General features: G+C 30.7%; 1 protein-coding gene across 2 annotated transcripts in view; it reads right to left on the reverse strand.

Annotated features, from left to right (window-relative positions):
- The window catches only part of LOC139481356 (epidermal growth factor receptor substrate 15-like 1), a 47513-nt gene extending 26773 nt beyond the window's left edge, over positions 1-20740 (reverse strand). Inside the window, exons 1-11 of one of the 2 annotated variants that reach the window (XM_071264652.1) lie at positions 20678-20740; positions 19149-19193; positions 18407-18496; positions 17491-17634; positions 16929-17000; positions 13701-13784; positions 13270-13371; positions 11404-11619; positions 10879-11036; positions 10039-10210; positions 9422-9516 (exon numbers count right to left, since the gene is read on the reverse strand). In XM_071264652.1, coding sequence (XP_071120753.1) covers positions 9422-9516; positions 10039-10210; positions 10879-11036; positions 11404-11619; positions 13270-13371; positions 13701-13784; positions 16929-17000; positions 17491-17634; positions 18407-18496; positions 19149-19193; positions 20678-20704 — 1205 coding nt within the window. In that variant the 5' untranslated portion in view covers positions 20705-20740. The remainder of the gene's footprint in view (positions 1-9421; positions 9517-10038; positions 10211-10878; positions 11037-11403; positions 11620-13269; positions 13372-13700; positions 13785-16928; positions 17001-17490; positions 17635-18406; positions 18497-19148; positions 19194-20677) is intronic. The other variant, XM_071264661.1, reaches the window with a different exon arrangement.
- Between the last annotated feature and the right edge of the window lie 1786 nt (positions 20741-22526).

A 22526-nucleotide genomic window follows, 5' to 3' on the forward strand; every position in this document is an offset into this window, starting at 1 on the left:
ATATTGTCCCTCGTAGAACATATATTGCACTCGCAAGCTTGTGCAATATAAAATTTCTACTCGGGACAATATTCCCCAATATTCATGCAATAACCCTATAGTATTCATCAAAATACAGTTACCACTTATTATGGTCTATGATCAGATAAAAATACTCAAATCATTATTCTATTCTTATTCAAAGTTATAAAGTCTGTTGAAATCAAAGTGATGGAAATCACTCATGGAAAGATTGGAAGAGTAGTTTGAATAATTTCATATACCGTATGGTGGGGACAACAGAACATTAATAAAGCACTAATGCTGGAAATTGCATTAACAGCAGGTCTTTAGAAGGAAAGTGCTTTTCCAGTATAAAGATAAAATGAGCTCAAATTAAATAATATGGGTATCTTAATTTGTACAATTTAAAAAAAAGTTTATATCTTAACCAAATACTGTTGCCTGTTTTAAACATGTTTCAAAAAAACAAAAAATTGCAAATCCAAAATTTTTCTAGTAAATTCTACTAACTATCCTTGTAAGACATAAGACCAACAGATAAACTTGAAGCGAAGAACTTTAAAGTGTCAACAAAAATAATCTAAAAATGTTGTTTTGGGCCATTTTGTAAGTTGAAACATAGGTTATATGACATTAAAGATTAAAATTTATAACGTATTTTTCAGCACAGGGCATTGAAAATGTACTTTTTCAAAGTAAACAAATTAAAAAACTTATTTAATTGAAATGTGGATTCTTTCGTGCTGGCAAAAATATATATTCATTTCTTCTAAATATTCAACCAACTAAAATTGTTAATATACATTTGATTGGGCGTACACTTAAAAAAAAAATGGTTTGATATAATTAAAAGTTTTAAAATTTTACTAACTGTTTCAAGCCAATTACTGATAAAAAAATTAAGTGAACTAACATAAATTGTTGATATAAAATTACAGATGATTATTGGAAATTTAATTAGTAAATTATAGACCTTACTTGAATACCTTTTATACATTCATATCTATATTTATATTTCATTTTTTTAAAAGATCTTGTTATTATCCTTAATTAATCATTTATTTTTCTGACATACTTTACAGAATCACTTTATGTAGTGTAGATCAAAAGTAATAGGCAATGAATAAATCTATCATCCTTATATATCTAACATCTAATATGCACAATTACTTAATCAAAATGATTAAAAAAAAAAAGCCTGCACATCAACACCCCTTAATGAATGAACTGCTCCAAAAATATACCCATTTTTTCAGTTTATATGTGTATTATGTGCACATACATTAGAACTATAGGGAACCAATTTCATTGTGAATACATTTAGTAGCTAACATGTCATGTTGTTAGGGAGGCCAGTGCCTTAACATGCTTAAGAAAGATTTAAAACAAGTTCCAATCTTTCAAAAAAAATAAAGAAAAATCTGCAACAGTAGCTCTCAATTAAAAAGTTCACAAAAGGGGTTTCAAAACTTTAAACACAAATGTACTAGAGATAAGGACAAAAAGAGAAGAAAAATCAAAAAAATATCAAAAGGATAGGTCAAATAGTGAGTTGGAAATTTTGTATAGAGATATCTTAGATAACCCAACTCTTCCGGACCTAACATACAAGAGTTATAATCTGAATACTCTATATATCTAACAATTCATGTAAACTTCACTTTATTGGTTTGATATATTTGCATATAGTATTTTTTCAAAGGGAAATAATTTTGTTTCTTTACTACATTCACCTATTTTAAGATTGGGGGATTTCAAAAGACCTACTACTGATAAACAATGACTAATTTTGCAATTGCAAAAAAGGAGGAAGTAATTGGGGACTTCAACAATTATGTAGCTTGCTAACAATAAACTACAATCAATTTATCAATAATGATTGAAAAGTTTTTTTCACAAAAGGTAATTAATTAAAAAAAAACATTTTAGAAATTGTGAAAATTTATTCTCTAAGTTTTCCTAGTTCTTGTTCCTGTGTGACATTTGAATAAATCTTAAAAAATGGAAAATTTTAAACCTAAGTATACAAGCTGTTTGAAAGTTAAAATTCCCCTTATCTAAAAATAGAACTGGGAGAATTATGTCCCTTTTCAAACAGAATTTATATGCAAATATCCTATACCAATGATTTAAAACTAAAGTAAAGTTGAAATATATATATGGCACTCAACACATACACCTTGTATGTCAGGTCCGGAAGAGTTGAGTTATCCAATATCAAATAAACATCTCTATATCCCCAACTCAACATTAGACCAGACTCATTTTTTTATATATTTTATAAATCTATTTTGATGTAGTCAATAAAAGCATAAAAATGCTTCATTAAAAGTCTTATTGAGGAGCATTGATAGGATAAATACAATCAAATGTAGAAAAAAACATATTGTCCTTTTTTTACTGTAATAACTACAATAAAATAATGCTCATGTATTCATTAATTACAGCTATCATATTTGATGGATTATGATTCAACAACTATACTCTAATTCCTATTCAATTTATATTTAGATTTATGCTGTCTGTTATAAAAAAAAAATCGAAATATAACTGCCATTGTGACTGAACTTATAAGGTGTAAAACTAAAAGTAAAAAATATGGAAATTTTTCAAAGTAAAGTTGAAATGATAAAAAGTACACAAATGTATTAAATTAAGATTAATTTACTAAGATATCTCATAATTTTACCTACCACAAGAGCACCGATGTGGTTATTATGCTTCAGAATGCCAATTTATTGTTGCTTTTTTGATACTATAGATTCATCTCATGGTCATGCAAAGAACAATTTACAAACTGGTGCCTGATGTTTACTTGACAACAATTTATCAAATAGGGGTAGTTATGGCATTGACAACAGCTAGAAGAGTTGAGAATGCATAGTTCATGGTCATTAGATTCTCCTTTCTGAGGATTGGGCTTTTGAACTCATCCAATTTACAGATGAATTTGGTTTTTAATTGTTTTATTGTGTTGTCAACTTACTCGCAAATGCACTGCTTATATTGAGCTCTGTGGTTTCATTATACTTTGAAGGAAGCTTTTTTATGTTTGAATTGTCAAAATATGTATTATTATATCAAAATAAACAAAAATAAACAAAAGGAGAGTCTAATCTAATGGCCAGTTGGAGGTATTATATATAGCATTTATCTAATATTGGATAACCAAACTCACTCCTTTGGACCTAACTATAACTGAAAAGTTTTAAGTGCTACATGTATAACTATCTCATTGTTTTCATTTATCAATATTCATTACATGGCAGCCCGGAATATCAACAAAGAGAAGATGGTGAATAACATTTTATAATCTTATATCTTATATACTTTACTGTTCTGTGCTGCACACAACACTTTCTATCACAAAGAAGATAGTACATTTTTAATAGAAATTACTGTGCCGTGCACAACACTATCTTTACAAAATAAATTGTATGGAAAGTGTTGTGAAATTCTTAAAACATTACAATACCAAATAAAAATGGAAATTGATAAAAATTTCAAGCACAAGAAATTATGCAAATTCCATAATTAAAAATAATTCCAAGTTCAAATAATAGCCTGTTATAAGACCTTTTTAAATCAGACTCTTTTTTTGGGGAAAACTGAGTGTACTTTATTGTTGGAAGGTTAAGGGCGACATCAAAAGATCGATGTAGGATAAAAAACTTAAATCAAATAGTTTGGGGGTGGGGGGTCAACGTTGCTGCAAGTTTTGTTATCTAAAAATCGATTTTACATATATCCCTATTGGTCAATCAATTTATCCCAAATTAAGTTAAGAGGGGGGGTGTGGGGGTCAGTGAAAAAACTATGTGAATTCAGTCTTTTATCCTTCATTGAACTTTTGATGTCGTCCCTAACATGATTGTTAATGTCCCCAATTGTTTCATACTTTTGAGTAAAAGTTATTATTGATCAGTAGTAAGCCTTGAGAAAACCCTTAACCTAAAAATAGATGAGTGTAGTTATTTCCCTTTCAAAGATAAAATATGCAAATATCTAAAACCAACAAAGTGAAGTTGACAGGAAATGTTAGATATATAAAATTTTGAGATTAATTAACTTGTATGTTAGGTCCGGAAGAGTTGGGTTACCTAAGATATCTCTATACAAAACTTCCAACTCACAATTTGACCTATCTTTTTCAATTTCAATTTTCTGATTTGAATATAGCCAGGATTTGCATATTTGTATACTTCTTACTATCTTCCATCCTCCAAAATCAGTAAGTGGATGTCAACAATAACATCACACAGCTGCTATAACCAAATGTCATTTAAGACTTTAAAGTGATTCATTAAAAATGCTCTTACAACAAAGACTATTTTTCATATATTTTTACAAGTTATTTCAGCCACTATGGCAGCATTATCTTTTATCTTCCTTAACCAGACTGCATGTTTTTAGATATGAATTAGATAATAATTTTGTTTATTTCATATGCATATACCATTGAATCAATTTGAATGTGATAACTGTCTTTTAATGAATACAGGAAAAAGTGTAACAATATAGCAAACTCAATACTAAATTTAAAAAGTTTATAACAAGAATGTGTCCATAGTACATGGATGCCCCACTTGCACTATCATTTTACATGTTCAGTGCACCGTGAAATTGGGGTCAATACTTTTAATTTGGCATTAAAATTAGAAAGGGAACATGTGTACTAAGTTTTTTAAGTTGATTGGACTTCAACTTCACCAAAAACTACCTTGACCAAAAACTTTAACCTGAGCTTCACACTATCTTTTTCTTTGTTCAGTGGACCGTGAAATTGGGGTAAAAACTTTCATTTGGCATTAAAATAAGAAAGATCATATCATGGGGAACATGTGAACTAAGTTTCAAGTTGATTGGACTTCAACTTCATCAAAAACTACCTTGACCAAAAACTTTAACCTGAAGCAGGACGAACGGATGAACGAACAAACGAACGGAGGCACAGACCAGAAAAACATAATGCCTCTCTACTATCGTAGATGGGGCATAAAAACTGACAAAATAAAACCGTATCATTTATCAATTTATTGCTATTATTATTGTCAAGGAAAAAGACAATAATTCAACAAATAAGTAGTTTAAATCCAAATATTTTTTGCTATGGATATGGTTCAGAAATTTTTATAGGAGGAGGCCTGCTCCAGTCAAACTTCAGTGATTTCCTATATATAATCAACCAAATTTTTCACACAAAAAGACTCTCCCCCCTCCCCCCTTTATAACCAAGACTTCAATTCACTATAGCATACTTAACAAGAATGTGTCCAAAGTACACAGATGCCCCACTTGCACTATCCTTTTCCATGTTCCATGAACTGTACAAATTGGGTAATAATCTTAATTTGGCATTAAAATTAGAAAGATTATACTATAGGGAACATATGTACTAAGTTTCAAGTTGATTGGACTTCAATTTCATCAAAAACTACCTTGACCAAAAACTTTAACCTGAAACTCCCACTTTCATTTTCTATGTTAAGTGAACCGTGAAATTGGGGTCAAAAGTCTAATTTGGCTTTAAAAGTAGAAAGATCATATCATAAGCAACAAGTGTACTAAGTTTCAAGTTGATTGGACTTCAGCTTCATCAAAAAATACCTTGACCAAAAACTTTAACCTGAAACTCCCCCTTTCATTTTCTATGTTCAGTGGACCGTGAAATGGGGGTCAAAAGTCTAATTTGGCTTTAAAATTAGAAAGATCATGTCATAAGCAACAAGTGTACTAAGTTTCAAGTTGATTGGACTTCAGCTTCATCAAAAACTACCTTGACCAAAAACTTTAACCTGAACGGACGCACAGACGGACGGACGAACGGAGGCACAGACGGACGGACGAACAGACGGATGGACGAACGGATGCACAGACCAGAAAACATAATGCCCCTCTACTAAAGTAGGTGGGGCATAAAAATGCAAAAGTGAGAGCCTGGTCTAATGATGAGTTGGAGTAGGTATTGCTTTGACTTAATATTAGATAACCCAACTCTTCCAGACCTGACATACAAGTTCAGTGTATTTATATATCTCAATAATAAATTAATCTCATCTTTAAATTCATTGGTATAGGATATTTGCAGAAAAATCTTTGTAAAAGGCTATAGTTCTCTATTTTTTTAATAGGGGAATTCTAACTTTTAAACAGCTTTTATACCAAGACAAGGGATTTTCCTATCATCATTATTTTAACTGAATGTCACTCATAACATGAACATGAACTTGAACAAAGTTACACATTAAAGATGATGCTCATTTTGGACAAATAAATCTACTAAATTAATGTTAATAAACTGCTTGCAATTAGTTATTTGCAGGTTACATTATTTTTTAAGTCTCCAATTGTTTCCTTCTTTACTGTAAAAGTTATTTATTAATGTTGTGAAAGCCCTAAATCTATAAAAAAGATGAGTTTAGTATCAGCAAAATTATTTCAAAAATATAATATGCAGGTGGATTTCAACAAAATCGTCGTTTGAGATGTATTATAGTACCTAACAGCATTCAGTAACTTTTATTTTGTATACATTTTGCTATTTCCCCTGAGACCAAATAAAAACTGTATGTATGTTAATGGTTACATCTGTAAAAAAAAAAAGGCAATGAGGCTTAAATTAAAATATTATTTGTTTGCCCTTTACTGACCAACCCTATAAATTCGTTCCGCCTGAAAATCTTTTATTTGTATTTACCAGCAAGATTTTATTTTATCTAATTTTTTCGTTCCTACCAAAAATCTTTTATTTGTATTTCCCGCTCAAAACTTTTTTAACGGAATCCTCAGGTTTTATCTTTTCTGTATACGGTCTAGTCCGTTTGGTATCACTTGAGCATTTGGCATGAACACTTGTATTTGGAGTTTCAAAGCATTTGTTTGAAATCGATGTTGAAAGCTTTGAAATCATGATATGACGAACATTAATCTGTGTCTTTATACTCGTCCAACACAAATTTATTAACATGTGTACAAAATATTTTGTTAACAAACGTTGTATCCTATGTAGAGATGGCCTTTGGTGATCCGTAAATCAGGATGATTATGTTAACGATGCCTTCAACCAGCATTGATATATTATTTATATCTGACATGTACCAAACTGCAAAGGTCTGTAAAGTGGACAATATTTGGCAATAAAATAAAAAAGTTTTTCCATACAGATCATTTATAAATGCGATGTAAAATACGCGACAATTGAGTTATGAGTCTTGTACATGTAGCATTTTTATTTGAAACACAAGCACACACGATAATTTAAACACTCTCAATGATAGGGACTTTTTCTACAAGTAATGTGTCTGACAGGACATATTTTACCAGGACAAAGTTTTATACTGCAACTAGTTGTGTTTATTTCCTAAAAATAGTAACACAGCTATTTTTTGTGCAATGTCAATTTCATCATGGAACACTTTTTCCACAGTCAGAGGTTCATTAAGGGATGAAAATAAGTTTAAAATTTGAGTTACAATTTAAATAGCTATGAATTTATTTATTTGAGATGCATTAGAAAAACAATATTAGGTCAATGTCAGACAAATATCAACTTTTTTGTACTCGCCATTCCCCAGTTTCTCAGCCTCATACAAAAAAGTTGATATTTTTCTGACATTGACCTAATATTGTATATATCTCTTTCAGAAAACCTTTAGGTCGAGGTAAGCGTACACGGTACGTAGTACAGAATATTAGTGTAAGTTAAAACTCTTAAAAGTTCCAGGCATATAAAAGTTGAAAATATGCCGCACAGCCCTATATTTTGATATTTGAAAACAAAATAGTAGTGCATATGAAATTATGAATTAAGGTGGCTCGGGCGTATTCGAAGTTTCTATCAGAAGTGCCGTATTTTTGGTTATTTTATTCTTTAAAGAAAATGAATCAAATTGGTCGAAAAAAAATAGGGGGTCACGGACCATTTAAGCTCAAAATTTTACTTTTAAACAGGTATGTAAAAGGGACCATTTTTCAATGAAATGATAAGGGAAATAGAGGTGTTGACATATTTTTTTCGGAATATCAAAAAAACGTTCTATGACAATTGTTCCAAATCTGTAATATGAAAAGCTGGAATACAGCTTCAAAGAATGAGCCAATAAAAAACATAGGTCACCGATAAGGGAAAAAAATTATTTTGCCTTACAACCCAAATTTTGGCGGGAAAATGGTAAAAATGGGTGAAATGTCATTTTGACCCTTAAAAAAATACCGATAATAACGAAAATATTCTATTAGTCACATAACTACAATGATTTAATATTTCTAATCAATCAAAATATGAAAAAAATTTACGACAAATAGTTTTGTAATTCATGCGTGAAATTATGCGCAGTCGAATAGTCCCGAGCCACCTTAACTTCACATTCTACGTGACAATATTTATTCAAAACTTCCTGGGACTATTATACTAATAGTCGCAGAAACTTATTAGTATATTAGCAAAAGCATACTTAAACAAAAGCAATACTAACCAAAATGAAATCATGCAGATTTTGTATCTATAAAATAAAATATTATACCTACCTGCCTACCCATGACAAAAAATGTAATGAGCTAAGTTATTTTTTGGGAAAGAAAAATAAAATATTTTACCTACCTACCTACCCGTTTCAAAACATAGGGTAGGAAAAGGGCAAACAAACAATATTTTAATTTAGGCCTGAGGTTGGAATTTCCATTATATTTTTTGTGCCATGATTTTGAGCCATGATTTTGAGTCTTGCAGTCAGTCTTTGGAGCCCATTAACCTGTAGTCGTGTTTCTAATGATTGGATTAAATCTAAGGTTGGTAAGGTCAGAGTAAACAGACTATATTTTTTGGCCTTATAAAAAGATTTACTTTTTGATTTTTCAATAATCAGTCTTATATAGTTCTATCATAAAGCAGGGTATCTTCTTATCTCAATATCAATATGCATGTAATATTTGTGACTGGAGGTTAGGCTTCAAACAAACAATTACTCAATCAATCTTTGAGTATTAAACCATTTCATATTTATCTTACTTTCATGATTTTGTATTGATCTGTAAATGCAATTCCTGAATACAAATACAAAATGTACTTCCATACATATATTTTCCATTGCACTTTGGTCTGCAATCATTTGTCATGAAGAATTTGCCCATAACACCAAAAATCTGTTCAACTCAAGCAGAAGTAGCAGGTATAGTGAGATATATTGAAATATTTCTTTTATGTTTTTGGTAGATCCCACTGTGATCCCTCCAGTTCTGAAATGCATTGTAATGGATCACATGCATCATCATATGGCTGAGGCTCAAGAAGATTCATTTCAACTATATTAACCAATGCATGTTTTTTTTCTTAACTCTGGGTCAAAGATTTAAATGGCTCTGTTGCAGTGGTCCAATTTATCTGCACACAATACCTTTTTGTATAGAAGTATATATTTACCTTTTCATGTCTTCAATATCTTTTTGAATGATATCCAATTCTTTGATAGCAGAGAAATCAGCCACATGACTAAATGGGCCTGCATTGGTAGCATCCTGCAAAAAAAACCAATTAAGTCATTTCACTATTCCTGAAAAACTGACATGAGTAATAACCATGTACATAGATTAGAGATTTGATGTAATGTGTAAAACTGTACCACATAAGAATTTCTAAAAATTTATTTATTTTACCTACATAAAACTGCTTCTAAAAATATGCCCAAATAGCTATATCGTAGATACTAAATATTCATGGTATTTTCAAATGCTAAACACAGGATTCAGTGTGAATAAACTTTGTAAATAAATTCGTGATTGAACTCAACTGAAAAGAGCAGAAGCTAATGAATAACAGCACTGTATTTGAAGAGATTTCACTAGAATTGTTATCTTTTTCTTATTCAATACTGGAAAACTTCTTTTAAAAGAAAACATTTAAAAACCTTGGAAAGTCAATTGAAAATGCAAAACATTGTTGCAAATGACTCCAGTTGGCACAGTTGAATAGACTACAAATGTCAACCAATCAAAAGTGGTGTAACATGTAAAAGAAAGGATTCTGTTATTGATACTTACTGTGATGCCAAAGGCTGCAGTATCTGTGCCACTTCTCATGGAAGGGGGGATCATCTCAGGTGTTAACTGTGTTGGTGGATCTACACCTTTCATCTTCAGGTTGATTAGATACATTGCTAAAGCAAACTGTTCAGAATTCAACTTTCCTAACCCTTTAATATCACATAAAGACCTGAAAAAATAATAATAATAATTATGCCATCAAAAAATATTATTAAAATAACTCTTTATGTAAAATGCCTATACCCAATTCAAGTGAAGTGACATAGCATGATTTTAAACACATATAGTAATTTTAATCAATGGAAATTAATTCTTATCTGCATTTTAAACCTTATACAGATAAGTTTATAAATATTCATAATTTTGGTAATGGGAGACAACTCTAAGATGAAATTAATTATGAATTAGAATTATTCCCAGCTGGCAAGTCTGAAATATACTTTTCTCAATATTTTCTTGATATTTTATGGACATTTTTAAAAGATGTATATGACCCAAAAAAATGGTATATTCACTACAAGAGATAATTCTAATCAAAATCATAAAAATTGTATCTATTATCATATACTGTAAATTCAGAAATTATTGCATGCATTTATTATTGCAATTTGTCATTTTAGCCTAAAATGCGATTGTAATTTTTGCTATATTCAGAAACATCCTGTTTGATTCATATAAAAAAAAATATGCAAGTTTTAATTATTGTGAATATGACCCTGTCGCATTTTCGCAATAATAAAAACATCGCAATAATTTCTAAATTTACAGTATTGCCATCTTGTCAATGTGAAAGACTAAAATACTTGGAAGTTGACATCACAAATCATTTTTCCTTACCATATATGAGCAAGAACATTATTTGGAACTCCACTCTGTACAAATATATCTCTGGTTTCTTGTCCTGTTACATAACCATCCATATCTAAATCAGCTGTTTTAAACATGGCATCAAATCGACTTTTGTCAGCAGCGTTAACAACCCACTGTCCACTCATCTGTAAAAAAAAAATCATTGGCACTTATTAGTTTTCTTTTAGAACATCTAATCATATTTTCAACCCTTTTACACAATTTGTTTAGCTATATTTACATCCACTACTACATACTAAGAAATTGTTAATCTTAATAAAATAAATTTGAAAAACATAAGTAATACATTAGCTTACATTAGCTTACTTATTTTCCCCATGTTGACTTGATAACACATAAAAAAAAATATCAGTTGTATATCTCTTACTAAACATGTTAAATGACATTTTTGTACATTTCAACTTATAACTGATCAACCAAACAGATTGATTTTCAACCATGACCAATACAAAAAGAAATTTTAGGAAAATTAAACAAATAAGCAGTACTTACCGAGGGAGAATCGGACCTCATTGTTGGTGTTGACCTCCCACCCATCACGCCTGGGAGAACAGGAACAGATCCTGGTAGTGTAGGTATTGCCCCTGGTAGAACTTGAACACCACCTGGTACAGGATTATGCTTTCTTTTTGAGGGAGGTATAAGGGCTATTGGTAATATTGAAGGAACAGGTTCTTTTTCTATAGCTCTGTATACTAGATGCATTGACTGTAAAACAAAATAACATCATTCGTTGATGCAATACATTCTCATAAACATAAAATTTACCAACATAAATAGTTTTCTTTAATAATAACATACAATGGCTGTTTCATAACAAACCAATAAGTTTGATTCATATGGTGTTTACACTGATGGTTTATGTCCAAATACAAACAATGTTCATATCAGCATGTGCTGTTCATATTATAACAACAGTGTTTGGATTATTTAAAAAAAAAAAGAAGCTTGATTTAAGGTGGCTCGTGGGTACAAAATTTTCAGCAAGAAATTAAACCTTTATTTTTTCATTACAAATTTTATTTCTTACATTATTAGTTATAACTTTATGATATGGTACAAAAATCAACCCAAAAAAACGATTCGGTTTGGCCCCAGATGACTTTTAAAATGTTTATATCATTGAAAAAGCTCCAAATTATCTCCCTTTGGTGCAAAATACGCCATTTTTTGGCATATCTTTTTTTACTCATCAGTGACTTATATTTTTTTATTATTGTTTTCAAATAAGCTGTACATAAACTAAATAATTGTAAAATTTAAGCAATTTCTATAATTAGGTTATTTTTTTATTTCGATATTACCTCTATTTCTCCTATTAGCTCAACAGAAAAAAAGGACATTAACAAAAATGTATGCTTCTTCCGGAGGCAGATTGTGAGCTTAAATGAACGGTCACCACATTTTTTTATTTCAATTTGTTTTTTAAGTATATGATAAAGTTCATTTATAAAAAAATAAAGTGAAATCCTACATAAAGAAAAAAATATTGATTTATACCCAGGAGCCCCCTTAACTCCCTGGTTTTAGCATTAAAATGAAACTATAACTGAAAACTTTGATCAAGTACGGCTGTTTAATGTACAGCAAATTAATGCATATTCAGGAGAAGAACATGTTAATGCAATATGAATATTAATTCTGCTTTTTATTTATATATGGACATATTGAGCTGGATTTTTAAGGTGCTAATTCAAAAGGTGCTAGTCTACAGGAAGACATGTCAGCCTATCCAGACACATTAATCTGATTCCCAGCTAATCAGTCTCTCCTCTTAATCCATGATGCTGCTTGCTTAGAGAACACCAGGTACTCAAGGTGCATACAATACCACAAGACCACAGAAGCATTTAATTGAAAATGAAAATAACACTTTATAATTACATTAGATGTACCGTATGTTTCATTATAATACGTTATTCTGATTGGCCAACTGCACATCTCGTGCTATTCCTGAAACAATTGTATTAGACAATAACATTTATCATTCATGATGACACGAGGTCCCACAATAAAGTGCACAGGTAAATTAAATGAAAACTTGATAAAAATCGTGTTTTCATGATTCTAGCTGAAAAAATGTAATTATAAGTATTGAATGCTTCTTTTTGTAACTTTATAGGGTTGCTTCCGCGCTTCATACAAAATGTACTTCGGTCAACGCTTTTACACCCCAATAAATTTACAAAAAGCAGCATTCAATTCTTAAATAAATTTTGTGTGTCAGAATTGCTTTTCTGGATTAACTATCAGTAGGAAGGCCTAAAAAAACATTTGAAAGACAAGAATGTTAGCCTCTTTGTAGTTATAAACAAGTGTTAAATATTTGTTCTGTCTTTTTGATTGTGTACTACTAACCACACAAAATTCATCTCTGTCAAGGTAGCCATCTTTGTCTACATCACTTAACTCCCAAATATTTTTTAAAACATCTACAGGTAACTTGGAATTCATTAACATCTGAAAAATAGAATAATAACATACTAGTCTATCATACTCAGAACAAAAAGTTACTCTATATATACTACTAGTTTACATGAAGCATCATCTAATCATTACATTTTATTGCAAATAATTTTAAATTATATTTTAAATTTATGCTTATCAGGTTATATTTTTTTCAGTTTTTGAAAACAGTACATTTAATAATGCCAACACAAGAAAACTTATGAAGTTGATGGAAATTAACTGATTCAAAATTATCAGGATAACAATTTTAATATTTTATATTATCTACAAGTCTAACTTTGTCTCCATTAACACTGAGCTTATTCTCTGTGAATACTTACGGGTCTAACTTTATCTCCTGACAACAGTCCATTAACAGGAACCAAACTATCAAACAACTGATCATATTTGGTTTTCTCTACAGCCTACAAAATAACCAAACACAAATTATTCTCATAATATTGTTTAGAACTACATGTTTATTATTTTCAATATCTAAATTCATTTCGTTATCTTTTTAATCTAAATGATCATATTTTGAATTGAAATATGTATTAAGGTTTATGACCCCTTCTGTAGCCATTTTTGTACGAACTTTTCAAACTTCAATTGTATAACCAGATGCTCCGCAGGGCGTAGCTTTATACGACCGCAGAGGTTGAACCCTGAACGGTTGGGGCAAGTATGGACACAACATTCAAGCTGGATTCAGCTCTAAATTTGGATTGTGATTAAATAGTTGACACAGCATAGGTTTCTGACACAGAATGAATGTGTGTTCTAATGACCTTAAAATTTTTGTTTTCTCTTAGAGCAATTCACTATGCTGTTGAATATTAATCCTCTCAAAAAAATGTTTGAAGAAATTTTCTTTTTTATTTATGAAATTTCAAATGAGAAAAATTGAACCCAATTTTTTTAATCACATCCCCCTTTCCCTTATTCCAAAACTAATCTCAATTAAAATTTCTAATGGAGTTTGCAACAATAACTACTCATTTAAATACATCATAAAATATTAAGATGTAAAAAAAACTGCTTGTTATCACTGAATGGTAAAGATTATTTCAATTTATCAGTTGGTAGTAAAAAGTGAATATACATTGTATATTGTATATAACAAAGATTTAAGTTGATTCTGGACAAAGAAAGATAACTCCAATTAAAAAAAAATCTTGCTATTGCACAATATTTTGCAATTAGATATTTCTTGCTTACTATTCTGGACAAAGAAAGATAACTCTAATTAAAAAAAAATTTGCTATTTCACAATATTGTGCAATTAGATATTTCTTGCCATTGCGCAATACTGTGCAATTGAAAAGACTTGCTATTGCACAATACTTAATATAATAATTTTAGATCCTGATTTGGACCAACTTGAAAACTGGGCCCATAATAAAAAATCTAAGTACATTTTTGGATTCAGCATATCAAAGAACCCCAAGAATTCAATTTTTGTTAAAATCAGACTAAGTTTAATTTTGGACCCTTTGGACTTTAGTGTAGACCAATTTGAAAACAGGACCAAAAATGAAGAATCTACATACACAGTTAGATTTGGTATATCAAAGAACCCCATTTATTCAATTTTTGATGAAATCAAACAAAGTTTAATGTTGGACCCCGATTTGGACCAACTTGAAAACTGGGCCAATAATCAAGAATCTAAGTACATTTTTAGATTCAGCATATCAAAGAACCTAACTGATTCATTTTTTGTCAAAATCAAACTAAGTTTAATTTTGGACCCTTTGGACCTTAATGTAGACCAATTTGAAAACGGGACCAAAAGTTAAGAATCTACATACACAGTCATGACAGTTAGATTCGGCATATCAAAGAACCCCAATTATTCAATTTTGATGAAATCAAACAAAGTTTAATTTTGGACCCTTTGGGCCCCTTATTATGTTGGGACAAAAACTCCCAAAATCAATACCAACCTTCCTTTTATGGTCATAAACCTTGTGTTTAAATTTCATAGATTTCTATTTACTTATACTAACGTTATGGTGCGAAAACCAAGAAAAATGCTTATTTGGGTCCCTTTTTGGCCCCTAATTCCTAAACTGTTGGGACCTTAACTCCCAAAATCAATACCAACCTTCCTTTTGTAGTCATTAACATTGTGTTTAAATTTCATTGATTTCTATTTACTTAAACTAAAGTTATTGTGCGAAAACCAAGAATAATGCTTATTTGGGCCCTTTTTTGGCCCCTAATTCCTAAACTGTTGAAACCAAAACTCCCAAAATCAATCCCAACCGTTCTTTTGTGGTCATAAACCTTGTGTCAAAATTTCATAGATTTCTATTAACTTAAACTAAAGTTATAGTGCGAAAACCAAGAAAATGCTTATTTGGGCCCTTTTTGGCCCCTAATTCCTAAAATGTTGGGACCAAAACTCCCAAAATCAATACCAACCTTCCTTTTGTGGTCATAAACCTTGTGTTAAAATTTCATAGATTTCCATTCACTTTTACTAAAGTTAGAGTGCGAAAACTAAAAGTATTCGGACGACGACGACGACGCCAACGTGATAGCAATATACGACGAAAAATTTTTCAAATTTTGCGGTCGTATAAAAACTACAGATATAATGAAAAATAGAGATAGGCCATTTTGTATATATACCAAGGGGAAACTTGATGCAAAGCATTATTATTTACTGTTTCATTGAATTTAATAGAAAAAGAGTACTTTGTTGCAAATAAACCAAGATTTTTATAGAAAATCCACAGCCTTTAATACAGAGATTTTTGTTATAAAATTTGAAACAGATTACTCATTTGCTTTTCTATGATGTGATAGTGTTTATTTTTTACAGAAAATTCTAACCAACCTGTAAATTCCAAAATACCTCATGCTGTTTTACTAAAGTGGAGTGCACCCTGAAAGGTGTACTTGATTTGTTCCATATTTTTATTTGTTTTAACCAATAAATACATCAATAAACTTGTATTAAGGAAATCAATGCTAGCACTGCATGCAATAATCCTATATCAATCAGTCATCAAATTGACAAAGGTTAAAAAAAATAAATATGAAGTTCAGTTGAATAATAAATTGAATAATAGCACTGTAAAACTCCATCAACTAGTCAGGCTGCTATGAACCAAGAAACTGATTATACAAAGACCATGCAATTGGCTTTACACACAGATTGGGTAAATGTAACATCCAGGGGGAGGAGACTGACCTACTGACCCTCAAATAACATACTAATTAATGTGTAAAAGTATTAAAGAGATCTGGTATCATATTCTGCTTTCTCTCTCCTACAGTGATTGTTTATGACATGTATCTGATTAAGAAAAGATTAGTGTGCCTCCTAGTGAGATTCCAGTTGTAACTTCAAAGTGTCAAATATGTATAATTAACCTCAAGATATAACAAGTGGTCCGTGTATGTTAATTAATTGCATCCATGATGTCAGCATCTTTATTATAAAATTAATTACTTGTAAACTGAAATGCTTTTCTGTTTGTATAAACAATACTTAAATTACATATAAGTAAATAATGTGTTCCTTTGGTTTTCATAATTTGATACAAAGAAATACTAACTGAAACTTTCCATGGTACACTGGTAGCATTCTGTACAGCTGGCTCAGGCTTTGGAGTCAAATCAACTGGTCCCTGAAAATGAAAATCATAAAATACAAGCCATTGTCCTTATTATATTGTGTTAAAATGTTATTGTAAGATGTGTGTTTATGTTATTTTTTATTTGTTTCAAATTCTTTTAGTGAAAAAGATTCATTGTATTGAAAAATCCAAATAATAGCAGAATAATTATCTACTGCAATCACAAATATAAGTATTTCTTTACCCAAGCAAACAAGATAACAGCAATGACTTAAAAAAAACCTGAGTTTTAAGATAAACTGGTAACTCTACTAAAGAGATACTCCTGTAAAAAGTAAAGATCACCATACCATATAATAAGCTATGAAAGGCATTCACATATTGTGCCATTATGGAGTCAGGCTATCTTAACAATGTACATGTGTTATTCATTGATGTTTGTCCTTGTTTGTGCTTCTTTTTTTCATAGAGTTGTGTGTCAACTGTACATGTATGTATAAGCAATGAAAATTCAAAATTAAATGAGTAATTTTATACATACAACATTAGGTTGTGGTGCATCAATTATCAGATTCTGTAAATTTAAGTCCTGGTTGCTCTGTGATAGTGCAACCAACTTTAAAGCAACATAAAAGCCTGGTTTCTCTAAGTATCCTTTTCCGGTTGGATCTGACAAATCCCATATCTGCAAAAGCATAAAATTTATTCTTATCATACAAACTTCATCAAATACTTGCAAATGATTTCTTATCAAATGAGCTTCATAGCTTGCTGTTTGGTGTGAGCCAAGTCTCCATGTTGAAGGCCGTTTTTTTTTTTTAACCTAAAATGGTTTTCTTTTACAAAATGTGACTTGGATGGAGAATTGGAAGTCATACCATATCTTTTTTATATCTATTTACCAATTTTGTACTCATTGCATGTCATCTATAATGGCTCACATTTTGATTGAACAACATTTTCTACCAGGTACATGTATACCACCAATCACAACTATCCCCAATCTCATAAATAAATGTACTCAGAAAACTATATAACCATATTGCTAGTCTGTTCGGCTTGAACCTGTTAAGGTTCTGTAATGTTTTCTTCTAAAGCTCTGTGGCTAGTTGCATATTGATGTGCAGTAATTAGCAGTTTCATTCTCTCTTTTATAAACTATTCAGAATTATAGCAAACCATCAAATCCTATATTTCTACAGGAGGAAATTAGAGGTTGAGTGTCTTATTGTTCTTTGTGGTCATTACTAAAATGCATTTTTTTGTTTTTTTCCCTTTACACACAAAATTCAATAACAGCCATTTTATCTAATTTTCTAAAATCTAAAAGCTGCAAGAAATACTACAATATATAAGATAAATCAGCTAATTTTTATACCAAAAGACAGTTAAATTGTATTGAGCATGATGGATTTAAAGAACAATCATTTACTTTTTGCAGATAAAAATTACAATACCTGTCCCAAAACTGAGTCTTTGAGTCCAGATTTCTTCAAGAAATTTGCAGCATCTAAAGCTCCTATGCTCCCTGTTCCTTTTGGATCAGCCTATAAATACATAAAAATATATAATTATTTACAAATATACTTTCAAGAGCGAGTCTTTTTAAAAACGAGGCAATTCAAATAAATATCAAAACATGGTCAGAAAAAAATGACCAACCTTACCATGCTATTCTGAACAAACCATCATCCTGAGCTAGAAATAGTATGTCTTTTGTTTCTGTATGTCTGATAATTCAAAAGAACTACAGACATGACAGATAAGTTTTGGTTAGAATGAAGCAAATTACAGAGTTATCACCCCTTAATTGTTTATTCATAGTGCATTTCAAACAAACTGTATCTTCTATTACCAGAACAGGAAACGAAAAAGAAAGTTATTTTCGCACATTTCTTCCTTTTATGAACTGAAATATTAATCAATGTCAATTTATGTAGGTCTCTATTTGTCAAGTTTTTAACACTGCCTGATTAAGTTACGTGTTGTACAGCACATGCATACATATGTATAATCTTATGTTTTTATCTTTAATTCTGATAACCCACCATGCAAGAGCTGTATAGCCAGTCAAGGTCTTTTACACTCCCATTTATATAATTCTGTTGCTTAGCTACATTTGTATACATCACTTTAAAATAGTGCTTTGCTAAGTAATAGTACATGTATCTGATGTAGTGATCTAACATTAAACAATACCTGATTATAATATGCTTCATAAACTAATGCATGGTTACCAGCAATCTGAAATTTTTAAAAATACACAGTATCAATAAATGAAATTCAAACTATAAATTGTGTTATCAATTTTTTTTTTCTTACATATGTAGAGTACTAGAAGTTTCAAAAGAGCCTGTATTGCTCATTCAGCATCAAGATCTTTGTCTTATGAACGGTCATCTTCATCTAACAAACCTTCATAAATTTTTGTTATCTTGCTTACATACTTCTTACCTTTTTTTTTTACATGTTAGAATTAAAAAACATGAATATACATGTACATGTAAAAATTATAATATGATGTGAGTAAAATTAACATCCTTTGGACAGATAAAAAAACAGCTGATCTGCAAGGTATACGATCTGGCAGTACTTGACTATACAATGTATCTCATATTCAGTGTTACAACCCAACATAAAGCCGACAAGGAAAGGTAATACTTGACTAATGAAAGCTGTATTTTTATATAGCCAAGTTAGTTAAGTGGTGTTTGGTGCTGGAAACAGTAATACCACAATGTATCAGATATGCAGAGGTTCAAATGAGTATAAGCTGGTTCATTCGGCTAGATAACCATGATAACAAGTTTACCCATAGAGTCAGTTAGACCTGGGTTCATTTGCCATGTACTTTTACGAAGAAAAAATAATTAAATATTGATTGTAGAAAGGTTTATAAACTTATTCAGATATTTGTATGGTAAATATTAAAAAACAAAATGAAGAATATATACATTTTTTTGAAAATCAAAAAGGTTTTTTCAAATGAACTAATCATATTAGTCACCTTGTGACGGAAAACATAATTTATATCTGGTAGCAGCATTACAATCATGACAATATTTTCATCAAACTTCAACATATATTTTTTTTTAAATATTTTAAATTAAACAACAAGACATCCATGAAATCTAAATAATATAAATACGATATTCAGGCAAACAGAACCAAGGGCAAACGGGTATGTGGTGGAATAGGCACAAGGGAGAACAAACATTGAATCGTTCAAATCCTGCTTTATGCTAATCATGCAAATGCAAATTTGCACATCTAGCTTTGTTGGACTAAAATTTGAGAAAAGCAAACAAAGATGTACTATATGAACTTATTCTTCTTCTTTGTTACAAGTCGAACTCTGTACTAAAGTGTAAAATATGTGTTAAGTGATCAAACTAGAAGGGGACATGATCAAATAATAGTACAATGTAGTATCAGAAAAAAATTGTGTGTTGGGATATAATGTATGGCAGCTAAGTTTGTTTTAGTAAGATTCTTTAACAATTAAACTTATTTAGAAAGAATCAAATACACAAGAAGAAAGAACAATTATATCTTACGCCCAGAAGGAGTTATAATTTGCGTGTACTTGAGGTCAATTGTCTAGTGCAAAATATGATAAACGACTCGACCATTGAAATACATTTTCTTACTATTTGCTTAATTGTTTACGACAAAGTGTGCATAATGGCGAAAAGTATCGCCTTTTAATGAATAACAGAGTTTCAAACCTGTGGAAGTGGTGGAAAATTTGACATCCTTAACCGGAAATGTTCGTGTGCTGTCTAATTTTTATGTGAAAAAACAGTATCGGTCCAACTGGAATTTCCGGGTGAATTAGATTCAAATTCGTGTTCCTAGTAAACTGTAAATCTTAGCAAGACCGATTGATACAATTAGAGAATTTGTGTTCTTGGCAATCTCAGTTATTCGAGGATTTACTGTAACATTTATTTTCTATCTATGAAAAAGTTACCTAAAACTGTGGTACACACCGAATAACAGCGTAGCACTAATAGTCCAGTCTAAACTAAAAGTTAGGTTAATTAACAGTTTGCACCACTTCTTTTATATTATTTTGAGAATAAAAAAATAATTTTACAGTTATTGCTTACTACGTAATTCTCAATTACATTTTAGGGGAGTAAATCATGAAAAAACGTTGATGATGTCATGATCACATGACCAAAATTATGTCAGTTTATAAAAGAAGTGTTACGTCCAAAATGTAATTATTTAATGTCAGAAATTAAAACAAAAGCAAACTTTTGAGAGTCAGATAGACTATATGCCAGGCAGCAGTTTGATTTAATTATAGTACAGCATGTACAGAATGTGGTCCACAATGGCGGATTTAAGGAGCAGAGCCGGCCCAGGTCCTCAAGATATTGAGCTACATCATGATTATATACTTTAATGCAAAGACTTTTTACAACTTGCACTCCAAATGTTGCCAGTTGTCGCCGGTCCCCTTTATTTTAAATTCTCGATCTGCATCTGGTTCATTGAAACTATTTTTTACTGATTATTTTTTTCAAGTTAAACTGTGGTTAATTGGTATTTTTAATTGGTCACAGAGACGTAGATTTCATTCAGGCAGCGATGGCAACCATCGGCCGCTCACCAAACGGCTTGTCAAAGAAATAGGAAGGTATAAGAGAGATACGATCAGTGGCGGGTCCAGGGGGGGGGGGTTCCGGGGGTTGGAACCCCTTTTTTTGGACGATCAATGCATTTGGATGGGAGCTCATAGTTGGAACCCCCCTTTTTACTCTAGATTGGGACCCCCTTTTTGAAATGGCTGGATCCGCCCCTGAAGATGTGCAAAGTTCATGTATATCACATATCTACTGTATAAACTTAAGATGGTTAAACAAATTGACCTCAATACCTTTACACACGTGTTACTCGTTTTTGACTGAAAGACAGAGTAAATAAAATAGTTCATTTTTGTTTTATAAAAGTGACAAATGTATACTTAAATAGCATGCTTTAAGAACGAATAATTTATATAATTTAAAAAAATCATTGATTGTTCCAAGATGTTAGAAATTAAAATTTTTGGCATTATACCTATTATGGTTGTTTGTTTTTGTTCCCACATTGGTGTCAATATAATGGAATTTGTATACGACTGTCAAACAAGTGTGAGGTTTAGCTTGTCATGACACCAGGTTTAATCCACCATTTTCTATATTAGAATATACCTGTACCAAGTCAGGAATGTGACAGTTGTTATCCATTCGTTTGATGTGTTTGAGATTTTGATTTAGTCAATTTGATTAGGAACTCCCCATTTTTGAATTTTCAGTTTTTTTTAATTTTAATTTTATGTGCTCTGCATTTGAACTTTTATACGATCATATTACTCACAGGCGTTTAAACCAAGCAATATAAAAAAGAAGATGTGGTATGATTGCCAATGAGACAACTATCCACAAAAGACCAAAATGACACAGACATTAACAACTATAGGTCACCGTACGGCCTTCAACAATGAACAAAGCCCATACCGCATAGTCAGCTATAATAGGCCCCGATAAGACAATGTAAAACAATTCAAACGAGAAAACTAACGGC

The sequence above is a fragment of the Mytilus edulis genome, chromosome 1 (genome assembly GCF_963676685.1).
Source record: "Mytilus edulis chromosome 1, xbMytEdul2.2, whole genome shotgun sequence".
Classification (NCBI taxonomy): Eukaryota; Metazoa; Mollusca; class Bivalvia; order Mytilida; family Mytilidae; genus Mytilus; species Mytilus edulis.